The sequence below is a fragment of the Strongylocentrotus purpuratus genome, unplaced genomic scaffold (assembly GCF_000002235.5).
Source record: "Strongylocentrotus purpuratus isolate Spur 01 unplaced genomic scaffold, Spur_5.0 spur5_scaffold_2, whole genome shotgun sequence".
In the NCBI taxonomy this organism is placed as follows: Eukaryota; Metazoa; Echinodermata; class Echinoidea; order Camarodonta; family Strongylocentrotidae; genus Strongylocentrotus; species Strongylocentrotus purpuratus.
This window is the reverse complement of record NW_022145605.1, coordinates 25,810,050-25,827,616: the sequence shown is the minus strand read 5'-3', so window position 1 is coordinate 25,827,616 and position 17,567 is coordinate 25,810,050. Positions and strand designations below refer to the sequence as shown.

The 17,567-nt window shown below is 37.9% G+C and overlaps 1 protein-coding gene across 1 annotated transcript; it reads left to right on the top strand.

Moving 5' to 3' along the window:
- The first annotated feature begins 3,747 nt into the window (after positions 1 to 3,747).
- Positions 3,748 to 15,572, top strand: LOC592714 (probable 2-ketogluconate reductase). Its single transcript, XM_030992080.1, has 6 exons — positions 3,748 to 3,764; positions 7,326 to 7,554; positions 8,743 to 8,899; positions 11,006 to 11,189; positions 11,894 to 12,072; positions 15,125 to 15,572. The coding sequence occupies exons 2-6, from the start codon at positions 7,342 to 7,344 to the stop codon at positions 15,379 to 15,381; spliced, it is 990 nt and encodes a 329-aa protein (XP_030847940.1). The 5' UTR covers positions 3,748 to 3,764; positions 7,326 to 7,341; the 3' UTR covers positions 15,382 to 15,572.
- Positions 15,573 to 17,567: the final 1,995 nt, after the last annotated feature.

Genomic DNA, 17,567 nt, shown 5'->3' with positions numbered 1-17,567 from the left:
CGGCAGTAACTTTACTTGACCCCTAACTTGAGTATACGATCGGTTCTGAAAGCTATATAGAGGTAGAGGTGGAACGAAGTCAACAACTCAAAGGCCAAGTCCACCTCAAAAATAATTTAACTAGAAGCAGAAAAATCAGACAAACCAATCAAAAAAGTTTGAGCAAAATCCGATAAGTAATAAGAGTGTTATGAATTTTTAATGACTTTGAAAATCACAAGACAAATTGGCAACTCACTGATGAGTCTATGACGTCATTGCCTCACTATGCACTATTATTGTTTCCTTTGTATTGATAATATAAATTTCCCATTCCCCCCCCCCCTTAGAATATTATTTCCTCACATAAGCATCCAAGTTATATTGACAGTAATATGTTTTTGTGTGGATGCACTTATAAAGAGTAATTTTTTTCAGTTAAATCATGCAAAATTTGAATTCGGATAAACTATTTATATAAGAATCAATAATTTTGAATATACAATATTCAGAAAATAGTATCAATTCTTCAAAGTTCAAAACAGATTTTTAGAAATGTTATGCCTGCAATATGGGAGGGGAGGGGAGGGGGAGGGGGAAGGGGAGTGGGAAGGGGATAATTCCAAGGATTTTAATAGAGAGGAGGAAAGAAAGGAGAGGGTTTTGAGGATAAATTGTGTTTTGATAAAAGAAAAACTCATAACCTTAATTCCGTATAACAATGTGTGGAAAAAATTAGTTTATAAAAAAGAATTCAGTCTTATCAAGGGGTTTTAAGTGATGGAGTCCTATCCAGATCATTCCCTTTGTACCATTTTCGATTCCACCAGGAGGAAGGATTTCAGGCATGTGCTTTAATATTTGGATCTTCCTTGCAGATACGTACACAAACAAATCCTACCTAGCTGCAAACTAACGGGCCACTTTCAAAGTGAAATATGCTTTAGTAATGATAATTGCTTTTCGCTACCATTCGTCTGATAATACGAGCAGTAGGCCTACATAGTGCTTACCTTTACAGGAGGCAAGCGAAAGGAAATGGAGCAAAATTGCTGAAATATTAATCAAAGTTACTCGACGGGGCATGTGTGGGCACAAATCTGACATATAACATCATAAAGAACGGTGGTTCATGAACAAATTCACTTTTTATTTTCGTGAGCCGGAAGTAATCGGAAAAGTGTCAAATTGCAGTTTTTAGGTCTGCAAAATGTTACTATTAAAGCTGCTCTCATACAATGTAAGCAAATTTCTTGACACAATTAGGCTCTTGTATTCATATTCTATCATCTGTTCGATTTTTCCCTCATTAGTTCAAATAAAAAGTGAAATATTAAGGACATTTCTTTGTGAAAAAAAAAATCACCACCCAAGCTTTCCAATGATATTAGCGGCTTCGAACCTCGGACATCAAAGGTACTGCGGAACACCAGTAGATTCTATTGTGCAACTATAGAAAACGGCAGCTGCTTGGAATAATTTGTTGCCAGTTGGGTCTCCAGCTCTTAAAACTCCTCGGTCTTATCCTGAAGAAAAAAAATGCAATGCTTGTTTTAGTTTTTGTGATGAAATAATTGTGTAGTGCGGTTGTATTTTCCTATCATGTGATTGTGATATATTTTAGTCCTATACATTGTGAAATTATGAACAATGAATTATGTTGTATTTATTTTTGTTTATCAAATGATAAAAAAGTACATGTATGTTGCAGTTTTGTATAAACAATGTTATGAACGGAAAGGAATTTGAGTTTTTAGAATAAAATTAATCAAAACAAAATATAGGTCCTACAAGGCTATTACAGACTTACTAAATAGAACAAAAATATGATTTGGCGGTATTATAATTATGGAACCAATGAAATTATCATGCAAGATAAAGGCAGGAATTAAAATACATTGGTTGCGATGGTTGTGATGGTTATTTCTTTCTTACCTGACTGCTAAGAAAGCATAAATGCTTGTAAGTAAGCAACCAGACTGCCGACGGCTTTAGGTCCTCTCCGAGGGACCTGGTAGTGAGGATTAATGCATTTAAAGGGCACTAGCGCATCGCCTTGGTTTCGAACCTGTGTCACCGGATTACGAGACCACTGCTCTACCGACTGAGCTATGAAAAGGAGTTCCCTCTTCCCTTGTTCTTGCTCCTTCTTTCCTTCCTTTTCTATCTTTCTTATTTTTCTTCCTTCCTTTTCTTTTCTTTTCCATTCCTTTTTTCCATTTTTCGAGTGGAGTATTTTTTTCGGTTGGGTGACAGCAGCAGCCCCCACCCCCAGCAGCTTCCACCCCTACCAGTATGTCAGTGCCGGATAGCAAATATAGGTCTGATGAGCACGTTCTATTCTGAGCGACATTTCACGAAGTGACGGTAGTGAGGAAAATCCGCACACAAATTGTATGCGATTTTCATTCACTACCGTCACTTCGTTAAAATAGGGACGATTTATTAACAAACAGACTGCTCAAAATATGCAGGTGCATGCATGGGATTTTGGATCGACTGTGTACTCAAGAGTCATTCGAAGCTTTTTTTCTCAATGACGATAACTGAATCTTGTGCTCATATATCGTAGCTGCCATCATACGTTTGTGGACATCAAGTGTAAAACATCGTCTCTTCCTAATCATATATATTCTATGTATATAACATAGCATGCATTGACGTTCAACATACATCGTACATGTACCGGTAAGCTTCAATCATGACTGTGTGTCATGCTCCTTTAGTTAAAGCACTCCTTAGTTAAGCATTCACCTCTCTAGTTATAGGGGGTCACGCGCCGATTGTAATGAACCAAAGTCCTTATTTGCATGAAGACATATTGTACAATATATAATAAATATTAATCATAGTGAGTTCTTGTATAGCGCTCACGTCTGTCAGATTTGACACTCCTGCATGGCGCTTGTATATTATATTTTTGTTTTAGTTCTTACTTTTTGGTTTACCTATAATCTTTTTTTATATTGTAACATCAATTATGTTTGCAGGTTCATGACTTATTTTCAACGTATAACAATTTTATGCAATTTTAAACTCATAATTTGGCATAATTAGGCACTTTATATCAAGTCATTTTTCAACTTAGAACTTCACAGTCAAATGTGTTAATGCTGAATACTTTTGGTGTATGTATGCCTATCAGATTATTTCCCATATTATGGAACATTCTTTTATTTTGATCGAATTTGTAATTACACTGGAATTGACAAGTCGATTTGGATCAAACATTTTATTACATAAGCTATTGGCATTGTGTTAAATACAGTATTAGTCCTGGTTACTACTGATGGTGGAATGTACTTTATATGAGACGACGCGCTTTTAGACTTCTTGATAAAACAACAAGATAGACCTTTCAGCCTATACATACATCGTAAGTGTTATGAAGGGTGAAGTACATGGAAAACCTGGCATGTGCATTTGTATTGCTCTAGTAAATTTGAGAAGGCATACGCAGGCCATGCACTCATTCCCATGGTGAAAACGGATGTCTCACCAATAAATCCTGATATACTTCCTGCCACTTGCCCTCACGTATCAAACAAAGTCGATTTGATGCGAACACACCACAGTAGGGACTTTTAGATTTGCCGAACAACAACGTGGATTGCTACGATCGACGTCCTTTTAATGCACTGCCTTGCATGGACGTCACACGTATCAGTCCACGCAAATCTAAAAGTCCCTATTGTGATATGCAGTGCACACTCTGCTTGTCCACTGAATTCAGAGATGTCATTACTTTCAAAGGGAGATATGTTTATATTTACCTTAAAAGTTTGGTAAGACTAAGCTTCCAAGTGCTTTGCACAGGACAGAACTTTTTGATTCTAGAAGCACTTTTCAGTTGAAAGTTTTAGCAAGATTTACTCGCCCTTTTATGTTGACATTTTCTTTTAAAAAACAGAGAAACAAGATAGTTCAAACATTTCAGGTTGTACAATATGTTACAGCTGAACCTGCACATACTCGAAGCGGGAGGATATTGAAACAGCCTACTTTGTTTACTCTTTAGCTTGTAAATAGACTGCTTTATTCTTATACATTTTATTATTATCACTATCTACATTGTATGCATATATTGAGTTTACTAGTTGGTTACATTGTTCTCGTTTGTACTTTGATACACTTTAGATTAGACCTATTATCGTTTGTATCTTTGTGTCGTTATGTATAATCAGCAAGTCCCTGGTATAATGTAAAAGAATTGTATTCACAAGTCATGCATTGCTATTTATACTTTCCTATTCCGAGAAGAGTCAATAAAATTCTTATTCTAATTTTATAATGATCGTAAATGATTGTGACTGGCACTATGAATATGACTGACAAAGAAAGCGGACAAAATCTACAGTTCCTCAGGTAGACAAAGGAACATCCCTTCACTGCTATTATGTAAAAATGTGTAGAACAGGTGTCACATGCATATTCACTTTCTATTGACCTAATGGGAATCACCGTAAGCTCCGTGTACAAGCCACCTCAAGAGCCTTTCGACCTGCCCGGCAGAGCTACTGACGGCAGGATGAATGTGGTCATTGGTGATTTCAACAGCCATAGCATTTCCTGGGGATATAGAGAAATGAACGAAGATGGTGAACTCGTTGAGACATGGGCAGATGCTAACCAGCTGTCCCTCATTCATGACGCTAAGCTTCCTGCCTCTTTCAACAGTGCAAGGTGGAGACGTGGCTACAACCCTGACCTGATATTTACATCTACCAGGATTGCTAACCAGTGCGAGAAAGTCATTCTCGACCCAATCCCTCACTCCCAGCACCGACCGATAGGGCTTAAGGTTAATGCAGTCATTACTCCACGAGCAGTACCCTTCCGACGTCGTTTCAACCTGAGGAAGGCAAACTGGGAAAAGTTTGCTAAGGACTTTGACTCCTACATCCAGGACCTACCTGCCACCCCCCAAAACTACGACACCTTTGTAGAGTTGATGAAGAAATCGTCAAGGCGTAACATCCCCCGAGGATGTCGCACAAGCTACATTCAAGGCTTGACGGACCACTCCAAGGTGATGTATGAAGACTACATCGAACACTTCCAGATGGACCCCTTTAGTGAGGAGACACTGGAATCTGGAGAAAATCTGACCAAGGAAATTGGTGAATCTAGAAGGAGGAAGTGGCAGGAATTCATTCAATCCACTGACATGACACATAGCAGCAGGAAGGCATGGAAAACGATCCGGATACTGGGCAATGACTATACAAAGGCCCAACCAAGATCTGAAGTCACTGCTGACCAAGTTGCCCATCAACTCCTATTGAATGGTCGGGGAAACCCTGACCATCACCCCAGAAGAGCCAGACTCCCTAAGGTCCCAGACGCTCTAAGCTCTCAAGATGACCCAGGCTTCACTAGACCGTTCACCATGGACGACCTGCTTGCTGCCATCAAAGCAATGAAAAACAACAAAGCTGCTGGACTTGATGACATCCTCTGCGAGCAGATCAAACAGCTTAGACCAGGCGCCCTCAACTGGCTTCTCAAAATGTTCAACGAATGTTTGGGCACCAACAACATCCCAAAGCTCTGGAGGAAATCCAAAGTTATTGCCCTATTGAAGCCTGGTAAAGACGCAGCCAGTCCAAAGAGCTACAGGCCTATCTCCCTACTGTGCCATACATATAAGCTGTTCGAGCGGCTTATCCTTAACCGCATCGCCCCATTCGTGGATGAACATCTCATTCCAGAACAAGCAGGGTTTAGGCCAGGAAAATCATGCACTGGCCAACTCCTAAACCTCACTCAGTTCATCGAGGACGGGTATGAGAGTAAGCTAATCACCGGAGCTGCTTTCGTTGATCTCTCTGCTGCCTACGACACCGTGAACCACAGAATCCTTACCAGGAAGATCTTTGAGCTGACAAAGGACGTGAGACTGACTGGACTCATCCAGACGTTGCTGTCCAATCGGCGATATTTTGTGGTTCTCAATGGGAATCGCAGCAGATGGCGCAGACAGAAAAATGGCCTACCACAAGGAAGTGTGCTCGCACCGTTACTCTTTAACGTGTACACGAATGACCAACCGATCCACCCAAACACCAGGAGCTTCCTCTACGCCGATGATCTCTGCATCGCCACCCAGAACCAGTCTTTTGTGAAGTTGGAGGAGTCCCTCAGTGATGCCCTGGCCGGTCTCATCCCATACTATGCGACCAACCACCTGAGAGCTAACCCTGATAAAACTCAGATAAGCGCATTCCACCTCAAGAACAGGGATGCCAACCATCAACTAAGGATCAGCTGGTATGGGAAAAGGCTGAAGCACACTCCCAACCCAGTCTACTTAGGCGTCACACTCGATCGCTCCCTTACCTACAAGAACCACATTGCCAACACAAAGGCAAAAGTTGGAGCCCGTAACAGCATCCTCAAGAAGCTAGCCAACACCAACTGGGGGACTGATGCCAGAACAATCCGGACGACAGCCCTCGCGCTTTGCTTCTCTGCTGCGGAGTATGCATCACCAGTATGGAGTAGGTCGGCCCATGCACCCAAGATTGACCCAGCTCTAAATTCATCTTGCAGAGCGATCACTGGATGCCTAAGGCCAACTAAAGTAGAAGACATCTACCTGCTCTGCGGTATTGCCCCTCCACACGTCAGAAGGTTGGTCTTGTCCCAGAAAGAAAAGGACAAACAAGAAAACAATCCACTCCACCCACTCTTCGAACAACAGCCAGTGGGCAAGCGGCTCAAATCCAGACACAGCTTTCTGCACTCGGTAGAGCCTCTTAATACTAGCCCTCACAACCAAAGGATGACTTTGTGGTCTAACCACCTTCAGACCACTCCACATAAACTCTCCCTCAGCCCGAAGGAATCCCTTGCAACCGGCTCCAGTGAGACTTGGCCTACCTGGCTTAGCCTCAACCGCCTAAGAACTGGCTACGGTCGATGCAGAGTCCTAATGCAGAGGTGGGGTCTAGGAGACGAACAAACGGCATGTGAATGCGGCCAGGAACAGACAATGGAACACCTGCTAGTCTGCCCACTCCTGCCAGAGCCATGCACCCAAGATGACCTGGAAGCCGTTAATTGCCGTGCTAAAGCCTGTGTGGACCACTGGACGGGACTTGTGTAGTGACTCGATAAGAAGAAGAAGAAGACATAATAGCAGTGAAGAGATGTTCCTTTGTCCATACCGACTCCACACCGACCGGTGTGCGTCGGTCCGTCGTCGGTCTGGTGCCGGTCTTGTTGGTGTGATTGGTGTATTTTCATTCATTTATGCCTTTGAAAATTCAGTCAATGTTTTATTCATGTGGTCTTAAAAGTATAATATTAGATCTCATAATTTCCATAATTGACATTCATTACAGACGGCTATTCTCGATTATGGCTGACAATAGACCGTGGATCCTTGCGACTACGTTGCCTTTTTCACACGAGCAGAGAGTCATTGCGGACAAAGCTTTCAGACTTGTCGTCTGGAGAGACTTTCTTCAAAATCAAGATGAATATCGAGATAAAATACAAGGAATTTTATATATACCAAGTGAGAAACCACCGATGGATGAAGAACTGCTTCGAAGTATGTCAAACTTGAAGGTGAGATAAATTATATACGACTGACCTTTCGGCGAGATACGAAGTATGCCAAACCTAAAAGGGAGAGATGAAATATACCAAACCTAAACATGGGATATTAAATAACTATTATACCAAACTTAATGGCGAGAATTGAAATGAACAAAACGAAAGATTAGGTTTAAAAAATATCCTGAACCTATAAGTGAAATATGGATTGTGCATACACATGATGATGAAAAGTTAATTTGCAATTTTTATAAGTACTTTGATAAATATGTACAGAGGTAAATAAATCAAAATATCAAACTTCATAACTTTCTCATACTAATTATGCGGGTCCTGTAACCTTATTCGATTACACAATTTTTCAGAGGATATTTCTTTTAACTTTGTAGCGGTCACCCCTAAATCAAAGGGGGTCCTTTAAACGAAAAACAACTTTTTGATAAATAATATTTGAAGAAAACTTGGAACCACCGTGAGTCTGGTGTAATTTGAGAAAATTAAATTATTTTTTATTTTTATACGAATTTTAGTGGAATTGGGATTAATTAATTTACATGTGCCAAGATATCGTTTTTGTTGTAATCAAGTCAATAACTTTGGATTGCTATAACTTCTCACTGAAAAGAGAACAAACCACTCCTTCACACAATATCTTGCCCTTGTACCTGGGAAGGTTTCTGGAAAGTTACACACATAAAAAAACAAACTACAATTTCGATATAGGCTTATTGAAAATAATGTTTTTTTGATTTTTAATTTTTTTTTTTATCACAACAATTATATTTTTACTTAAAATTGTGATGTCTATTATTACCAACTACGCAAAAATGTAGGTATTAAAATGCAGACAATTTAACTCTCTTTCATATGCCTCCAAAGCCATGGTGCTAAGAGGTTACCTTAAAAATATTTACGAAATACTATTTCGCCTCAAAAGGGCCGCTTTTTTGGACGCCCCTCCTATTTAGGGGTGACCGCTACAAAATAAAAAAAAAACACTGAAATATTGTGTATTATGATAAAATCCTTCGAAAAAACAAAGTGTGTTTAGTTTATGAGGTAGTGGCAAACTTTGATTTGCTGCTTTCCTTCAAAGTTACTTGATATAAATGATGATAATAATAATATATTAATACTCGTATTTTCACCAGTCTCTCTCTCTCTCTCTCTCTCTCTCTGTATTTCCATCTTCTCCCTTAGGTGTTAGCCACCCATAGTACAGGTACAAACCATCTGGATCTACCGTTACTATGGAAACTAGGTATAAAAGTTGGTCATGCACGTGGTATCCTGGATGACACCTGTGCTGATTTTGTTTTTGGATTGCTCATCGCTGCAGCTCGAAGATTACCAGAATGTAAGCGACCACCCCCTTAATCAAAGCTTGGTTTACTATGTTTGACACTGTTATATTAATAGGAGACAATTACGTCACTGATCCCAAACCCTCAATACCCTTAATTTCTTCGGTTGACCTTTGCTGTTCGGCCGAATAAATTTTGGCTTTTGCTTGGTATGCCAGAACTTTGAGAAAATGTGATTACGCAATAAAGTGTTATATAGTTTAAAATTTGGGGATTATTTTATACGGAATGAGGTCCATTTTCTTTGTTTGACAATAATAAAACATTACGATTTATCGAAATTATATCTAACAAATCCCACCATTTCTGTTAGAATCGGTGACTCCTAGAGAACGAGAGTTGATAACATGAGATGTTCAGGGGTCCAAACAAATGATGAATGTTTGATTGCTCATAGGGCACCGTGATCACGATTACATGTCATTTTCCACAAGGTTCATAAATCATAATTCTAAAAGTTATGAATTATGAATCTTTGTACTTAAGAACCTTCGTAATATTTCAGAATTTATTTCAGAATTATTGGGAAATTTGTGTTTCGGAATTATAAATCTTCGTAAAAAAATATCCTTCGGAAAAACGAGTACCTCGCGGGACAGGTATACTAAACTCTAATATCAATTTTCATATAGTATATCCCCGTGATCACTCTTAAAACAAATTAACACTTTGAACGTGCTGGATCTAACACTATAATGTTTGAATGTAGCATGTTAAATATGTTAATCTGACATTTAGAAAAACAGTTCATTCCTCGGCCCTTTTACATGGCGATTTAGCATTTTAGTTTTAAGAGTTTACCTTCGTCTGGTGTGCATAAAATTACGGTACCTAGTTTTGTATGATTTGATACACTAACTTATGCGAGTGAAGAATGAATAGTCAATAAGACAGCCCTTTGTATTACCATTATCACTACCCATATAATACTGGCACATCGCTTCTGCTGGAATAATTACCAGTATACTTTTATGGCATATTTTTCATTACCTTATAATTCAAGGGCTGAATTAGTATAGTTTAGAAAACATGGCTTTGCTTTACATGCAGAACTATGCATCTACCTAAATTCGATGTAAGAAATGAGATGTGAAAACACATCCCATATTATTTAATTTAACAAGCATAGCCCATCTCTTTAAAATAATTTGGTGATGAATACCATAGCATACCATAATATCGGTTGCAGATTTTATGTAAGTGGAGTGCAAAGAATTGGCACTAATTGGTCAATACGGTTTCTGAGAAATCGTTTATTAAACTATGATGAAAGATGAGCACATTGACACGGTGTATCCTTATTAAAGAGGCTCTAACTGAATACCGTAATGGTGCTATAACTTTTGAAAAAATTAAAGTATGAAAAGTCGATCACTCCAGAAGGTAATAGGGAGCAAGATATGGGTGGCTACAATGATATGGTGCGTCTTTCTTATTATTCTCTTAAATTCTAAGGCCTATTGATAAATCAATCAACTACTCCCAAGACCACATCAGAAGTTAATAAATACTTTTGAAGTCGAAGTCTTCACTGAATTTGTTTTGCTGTAACAAGAGCAGAAATCGAGAGAAACAGATCAGTTTGAAAAATAAGAACGTTATGAATTTTTAGAAGTTGTAATAAATCAAACATAAGTTTGCAACTCTGTGACGTATAATTACGAGGTCTTGTTCTATTTGCTCTGTACAGAAAAATGACCGGATTTGAGAATTTATGTTTGATTCATCACAACTTTAAAACTTCATAATATTTTTAGATTTTCAATGGCCCGGATATTGCTAAAAAATTGTTACTGATCTGTTTCTCTCGATTTATGCTTTTATTAAAGAAAGATAAATATCAGGGAGGACTTCTCCTTAAAAAATATCGATTAACTTTCGACTCAGTTTTGAGAGAAGTTGATTGATTTATCCATATTCCTTAGAATTTGACGATTAAAAACTTCCCTGAAAGTTTGAATAAAAATTATCAATGGATAATAGATTATAAAATGTCTACGTTTGCTATGATTTATTAACAATTTGATATCTGTACAGCAATACAAATACCCTAAAGTTCTAAGATATCGTCATCATTTGGGACTTTCCTTTGTATACAGGTATAGCCCACGCACAGGGCCATGAAGAAACTGAGCCTGGTTGGGTTAAATCTAATGTTCCAATAGGAGTCGCAGTGTCTGGAGCAAGACTCGGCATCCTCGGCATGGGATCTATCGGTTATGAGGTCGCGAGGAGAGCTACAGGATTTAAAATGAAAGTCCTCTATCATAATCGTACACAGAGGTAAATTGATATTAGCAAAATCCAGTGATGGAAACGTTTGAAAGAATACGTTGACACCGCTTTCTTGATTCATATTTCCGATAAACAGGTACTGCCAAACCTGTTTTGTGGCTACCTCTTTATGAAGGCCACCTGTTTAGAGAAGCCATGTTTTTTGTCTCGAGAAAGAAATCTCCCCTTGTCCTTTTGACAAAAGATACATTTCAGTGAGCTACTTGTAACAAACATTATAATTCAAATGACAACAGAACTCCAGAATTAGTATTTATGAAACACCATTTTCAATTAAAAGTGTAATTTATGATAAAAACATAATCACATAAGGCGTATCCCGCGGATAATATTTGTTCTTTTTATTTACACCTATGTAGGTTTCTATTAAAGAATTAACAAAATGATAGCTCGGACCCCATTGGTAATACGCTGTCTTTAGTTATCCGTATCGAGTTATATTTTATTCCCGTTTTTATTATTTGTCTCATATATTTCAAATTACACTTGATGAATACAATAAATTGAAAATTAATCAATCGATCAATCAATCAATTTATCAAGCAATCAATCAATTAGGAAAACACATCAACAAATATTGCGGACCCCCCAAGCACCCCTCACAAACAGAGCTTAGTGTCTTTTCAGTCCCTTCCGATTTAAGATATTAAAATGAAGTCTGGAATTCTCATCCGTCTTGAAATTTTTTATAGAAGTGCAGCTGAAGAGAGAGAAGTGAACGCCACCTATTGCCAATCATTGGAGAAAATGCTTCCTGAGCTGGATTATCTTGTAATAACTTGTAGTCTGAACAAAGATTCCAAGCACCTGGTTGGCAAGAAACAATTGGACCTGATGAAACCTACTGCTATCATTGTGAACGGAGGAAGAGGTTTGTTTGTATAACTTGCCTTTAATGTCTTTAATTCTCATTGGTGGTTTGATAGTGGTGGTGTTGGTGGTTATAGTGGTGATAATAATAATGATCCGTCAAACCAGGGAGGTTGAAAGAAAAGGAGGCGAAACTCTTGTAATTTATTCAAACGCATTCTTGAGTTCTAAAGCGTAACAATGGGATGTGTAACATTCCACTTGGCTTTGAAGTTCCATGCTCCGAACCGCGCTTCCACTGCGGGGACTTTCGGAAGCCAGGCACCAGTTTTACATTTATTACAAAATATTAAATTACCGGCAAAATTTTAGTGTAAATCAAAAACTTTATATGGGGATTTTATTTGGAATAGTGCATCAAACAAATTTTCAAATTTAGAACTCCGTCCTTCCTTTAATTTGTGTGCCAGAGTTGGTAAAAGAAAAATTACATCCTGTCAAAAACTCAATATTTTAGGATGATGCGCTAATTTGTGCATGCTTTAATGCCCCGTTATTTGATCCATGATTTACAATCTTCAATAACATTAAGTTTGCTAATGCGTGTTTTCGCGTGTTTTTTGTATTTTTCATGTTTAAAAAAGGATGAAAGTACACAAGTTTGTGTTCGCTTGTTCTACTCTTTACACATTCAACAATGGATGAGAAATCATTGGAAGGGACAGCGAACAGTTGCAGTGATACTATTTTCTGATGTAGGAATTCTAAATCCTGAAATTTCATGCGCTCTTTTATCTCACCACCTGGTCAACAGTTGTAGATTAGCGCATAACTTTTCGGCGGCTTGGAGCATGGGGTCAAAGGAGAGCGGCTTGATTCCAGTCCTTCTCTATCACGTCCCTGGTCAAACCGCAGGTCGTATGATGATGATGATGATGATTCACAACATTTGTATGGCGCCATATATCTGTTTAAAAACCATTCGAAGGCGCGAGCTCCTCTAATCGAGTTAGCATTTAAATGTCTGAAGGAAGATGTGAGTTTTGAGTGAAGCTTTGAAGTGGTCCAGGTTGTCAATTTTGCGAATAGATGATGGGAGGTAATTCAACAGGCGAGGAGCAATAGAGGAAAATGCCCAGTCTCCATATCCCTTGAGATGAGTAATGGGCATCTGGAGAGTAAGGCCAGATGAGCGAAGTCCAGGGCGAAGATGACGCCGCTCGATTAAAGATGACACATATCCTGGGGTCTGACCATGAATTGCCTTAAATGTGAGCAGCAGAACCTTGAATTCAATTCTGCTCTTGACAAGAAGCCAATGTAGCTCAGCCAGGACAGGAGAGATGTGATCATGCATCCTCAGCCCAGTAAGCAAACGTGCTGCTGCATTCTGTACCGCTCGAAGTCTGTTCAAGGTTGCATGCACAAGGAAGGCCAGCTAGGAGACTGTTACAGAAATCAAGTCTAGAGGATATAAGTGAACGGATAAGGCTTTCTGCTGCCATCCTCGTAAGCAATGGTCTAATGGCTGCAATGTTATGAAGCTGGAAGTAAGCAGTGTTACATACCTGTGAAATGTGCCTGTCCATTTTCATGGACTGATCAAAGTAGACCCCAAGGTTACAGGCGCTTACCGTAGGAGAGACAGACACATTGCCAACTTGGAGCTTCATGGAGTTGATCTTGTTCCTCATATTTGTTGAAGATATTATAAAGTATTCAGACTTTTTAATTGTCATCTTATTAAAAAACTATATAAAAAAAAACTACCGGCAAAACCGCGGTAAATGTTGATATGCGATGACATGCATGATTTTGGATAGCTTTGAATATAACTTTTGTGTGTGGTTATGAAACAATTGAAACGACTTTATAAAAGACGTCCCCTTGAAAACATGAGTCAAAATTTAATATAGTAAATTGATGTAAATGCTTCCCCTTCTTCTCTTCTTTTCCCTCCTTATGATTATTTTGTGCACAAATTATTGATTTATACTTCCTCCTTGTAGATTTGTTCTTTATGTTAAAGGTAAAGACCAGTATTGGAAACGCCCCAATTTCAAAAAATGAAATGGAAGCTCTTATTACCAATCATGTGAAAGAATATGTTTTGACTAATATATGATGATAACAATTTTGCCGGGAAACCGCCTACTAATTGATATATTTGGTAAATTAGTTTATCTATTAGTATGTAAGAGATAAACGCACGTGTCGCGCACGTGTGCGTAGTCCCATAAACAGCTTTCTGTGTACAGTGCTTGTAACTTTACGAAGACTGGGCCAAATTTCTTATAATTTTGATGATTCCAGAACCTTGCAGTACACACCAATACTTATATGCTGGATGATCAACCTTTTCTGATCGATTCCACAACGTTTCTTTCACAATGCAATCGCATGACCAGAACTGGTCTTTATCTTTAAAGGTGCTATGTCCCATTTGCAGGCCAAAAAAATGAAAAGGTTAAATTCCAACTGCATTTGAAAGATAATACTATTTTAGAACTTCCCTAAAAAAGGTGGGGCTTGAAAATGTCTTCAAGTGGGAAAATAACGACTATAAGTTGTCAAATCGACTTTAGGGCTATAGAGCCCAAAAGTAATAGTCTTGATTTTCAGACAATTGTACTGAATAGTCATACGTTTTATGCTGCGCAAAGATTCAATCAGTTTAATCTTGGCTATCACAAGAAGTGGGTTATTGATGTAGACAAATGCTCATGTACCCTTTACAACTCTAACTTTTCATGTATGTTATTACCAAAGAAGAAAAAGCCAGTCAGTCACTCAATAGTGTCTGACAGTGAAGTCTAGCAAGTAAATGGGTTTCCTCGCATAATTTGAATATGAGGACACTGCTAACGTTTAAATTTCACAGATAGGACATACATGACATATTCATAATTCCTGCAAAGTTCTACAGCATTTGAGGTTGGCTGCAAAAGGGACATAGTACCTTTAAGGGGTTTTTCTTACAAGCCTTTATAATCTTTTTTTCTATAATGATCGCACATATTGGTTGTTACTTGTGATTATTTGACAGTTATTTTTCTACGTGTCGTTTTACAGTGGAACATTTGACTTGAATTTGATTATATTTTCGTCTCCAGGTTTGATCATTGATCAAAATGCGATGGTAGATGCTTTACGTAATGGTAGGCTCCGTGGAGCAGCTTTAGATGCCACTCATCCGGAGCCTTTAGCTAAAGATCATCCTCTCCTACACCTCCCCAATGTTATCATCACGCCTCATCTTTCATCACACGTTGGGGACACTCTGAATAAAGTAATGCAGAACTGTATTGATAACATTAATGCTGGTGTGGAAGGTCGCCCGTTACCAACCGAAGTTGAACCACTCCTTTGAACAATAAGGGAGTTTACAGATAGCACATGGTACAAATGACCCCAAATATCCACAGATCTTTTACACATGGAGAAGTTCCACTTTGAGCATCTTAGAATTATAACTGCCAAAATCATACTTGTGCTTCATGAATACCTATTGTTTGACCTCTTGAAAAGAACACTTCCACCTGCGTATCATAGAATGTACCGTTGGTGCATAAATGAATAATGTTACATAACTTTCATGAGCGCGTATCCAGTGTTCATCTCTGTGGGTTTTACCATTTTGGTACAAATGACCTTTAGCTGCCCATGCGCAGATTGTATCTGTAAACTGGCTTATTCCTTCAGCTAGGCAATCAAACATGGTGCAATAATCACGAAACTTTAATGAATTATCAAGCATCTCATGCGAATGGAAATCGAAGGTATTTTTTAAATCCATCATTCATTGGGGAGACTCAGAATAAAGTGATGCAGTAAATGTTGTGTTGTTTGAAGGTCGCCCTCTACATAGCGAACGATGTCAAACCTTGATCCATTCCTTCCAATCAAACCTGATTTATTCATTTCTGCATGGTTCAACAGTTTACATAATATGATCATGACCATCACGGTAGTAAACACTGGGAGATTACGATCATTATACATTTGCAATTGCAAATAATACAGAAGCATACAGATGTATGACAATACAAGCTTAACGCTTGAGAAATTGCCACACCTTTCATCTAACAACATAATTTGTAAAGTGGTAGAAGAAGAACAACAACAAATAGTTAAGCTACTACTAGACTAACGTAGCTACTATTCAACTGCTACTAAACAACTCACAGATTAAAACTAAAATAAATAAATTAAATAACTGGAAGAAGATTTAAAGAAAAATATTATAAAAATTTAAGAGGTTTAAAGAAAATAAGAATGAAGAAGAATAGAATAGAATAGCCCTGCTATTTAATGTCTAAAAATTAACATAAACATGATACAATCCTGATCCTGCAGAGTATGTCCTAATTCTTATATTGCATCCATATTCACATAACTTACGAAGTATACAGAAAAGTGGCATTTTAAAATTACCCGATTAAAATTAAGGTAATTCTTAAAGATTACGCTCGCAGTAATTGATCAAAATTCATCAAAACATTAATCTTATATTGGAGATAACAATTCTGAATAAACAAAGTATCTTTTGAGTAGATGGTACTTGAAGAGATTTAAAAAGACCATTGACTGCAGTCACTGCACATGAATTTCGTGAAGTTGAAGTTCGTGACTGCGAAAATAGAAACTGTTTTTACTCAACATGATCTTACCTTCCTAGAATCACCAATATAACTACTTCTTCTTCGATCATGATTTGTCCTTCTTCTTTATCGGTTTTCTTTTTCCTTGTCGTTTCGTGGTTGCTAATTGTTTTGTAATATTGTTTTGTGTTTTCCAAGTCTTCGTAAGCACAATTTAAAACAATTTTATTTTTTCTGGGGGATCCAAAAACTACAAGCACTTCTTTTTAGTGGATCCCTCCCATTTCCTCAGAAAGTAAGAATTTCTTGTAATGATTTTATTATGTGTACAGTGTTAGGCTATATGATTGTGTACTTATTAAGATAAAAAATGAATATGTATACATTGTTTTCATACTTTCTGTAACAATATCTGTAATGCCTTTGTTTATCTTTCTGTTAGAAATGAAATAAATACGAATGGAATTGAATTGAATTGAATTTAAATATTTTGTTCTTTAATTTTCCATTTTAGAAACACGAAAAATGAAGTATCTGCACGTACCCTCATTCTTACAGTCGGTTTATTTACTTTTTTCTATCACACTTTCTAAGCGTAGTGCCAAAAAATGACCGAAATGACCATATTGTTATTGATGAGGGTGAATTTGAACACTTTTTCTACCATCAGGGCACCAAATCCTTTTCTTATGATAACGCCTGGCAAAATACCTCTGACAAAAGTGGCCAGAATGACAAAAACTTCATGAGCAGGATCAATAGGATTCCTAAAGCAGTTCATCTCAAAGTCCGGTCCGCGGTCCGTATCCGGACTGCAGGGCAAATCAACCCGGACCGCCCGGGTCAAAGCCTCAAATGTCTTTATTAAAAAAAAAGAATACAAGGAAATTAGAAAGTATCAAGGATCTTAAAAGGAAATTGACAAAAGAAAGAATGTAAGAAATACTGAAAAAAA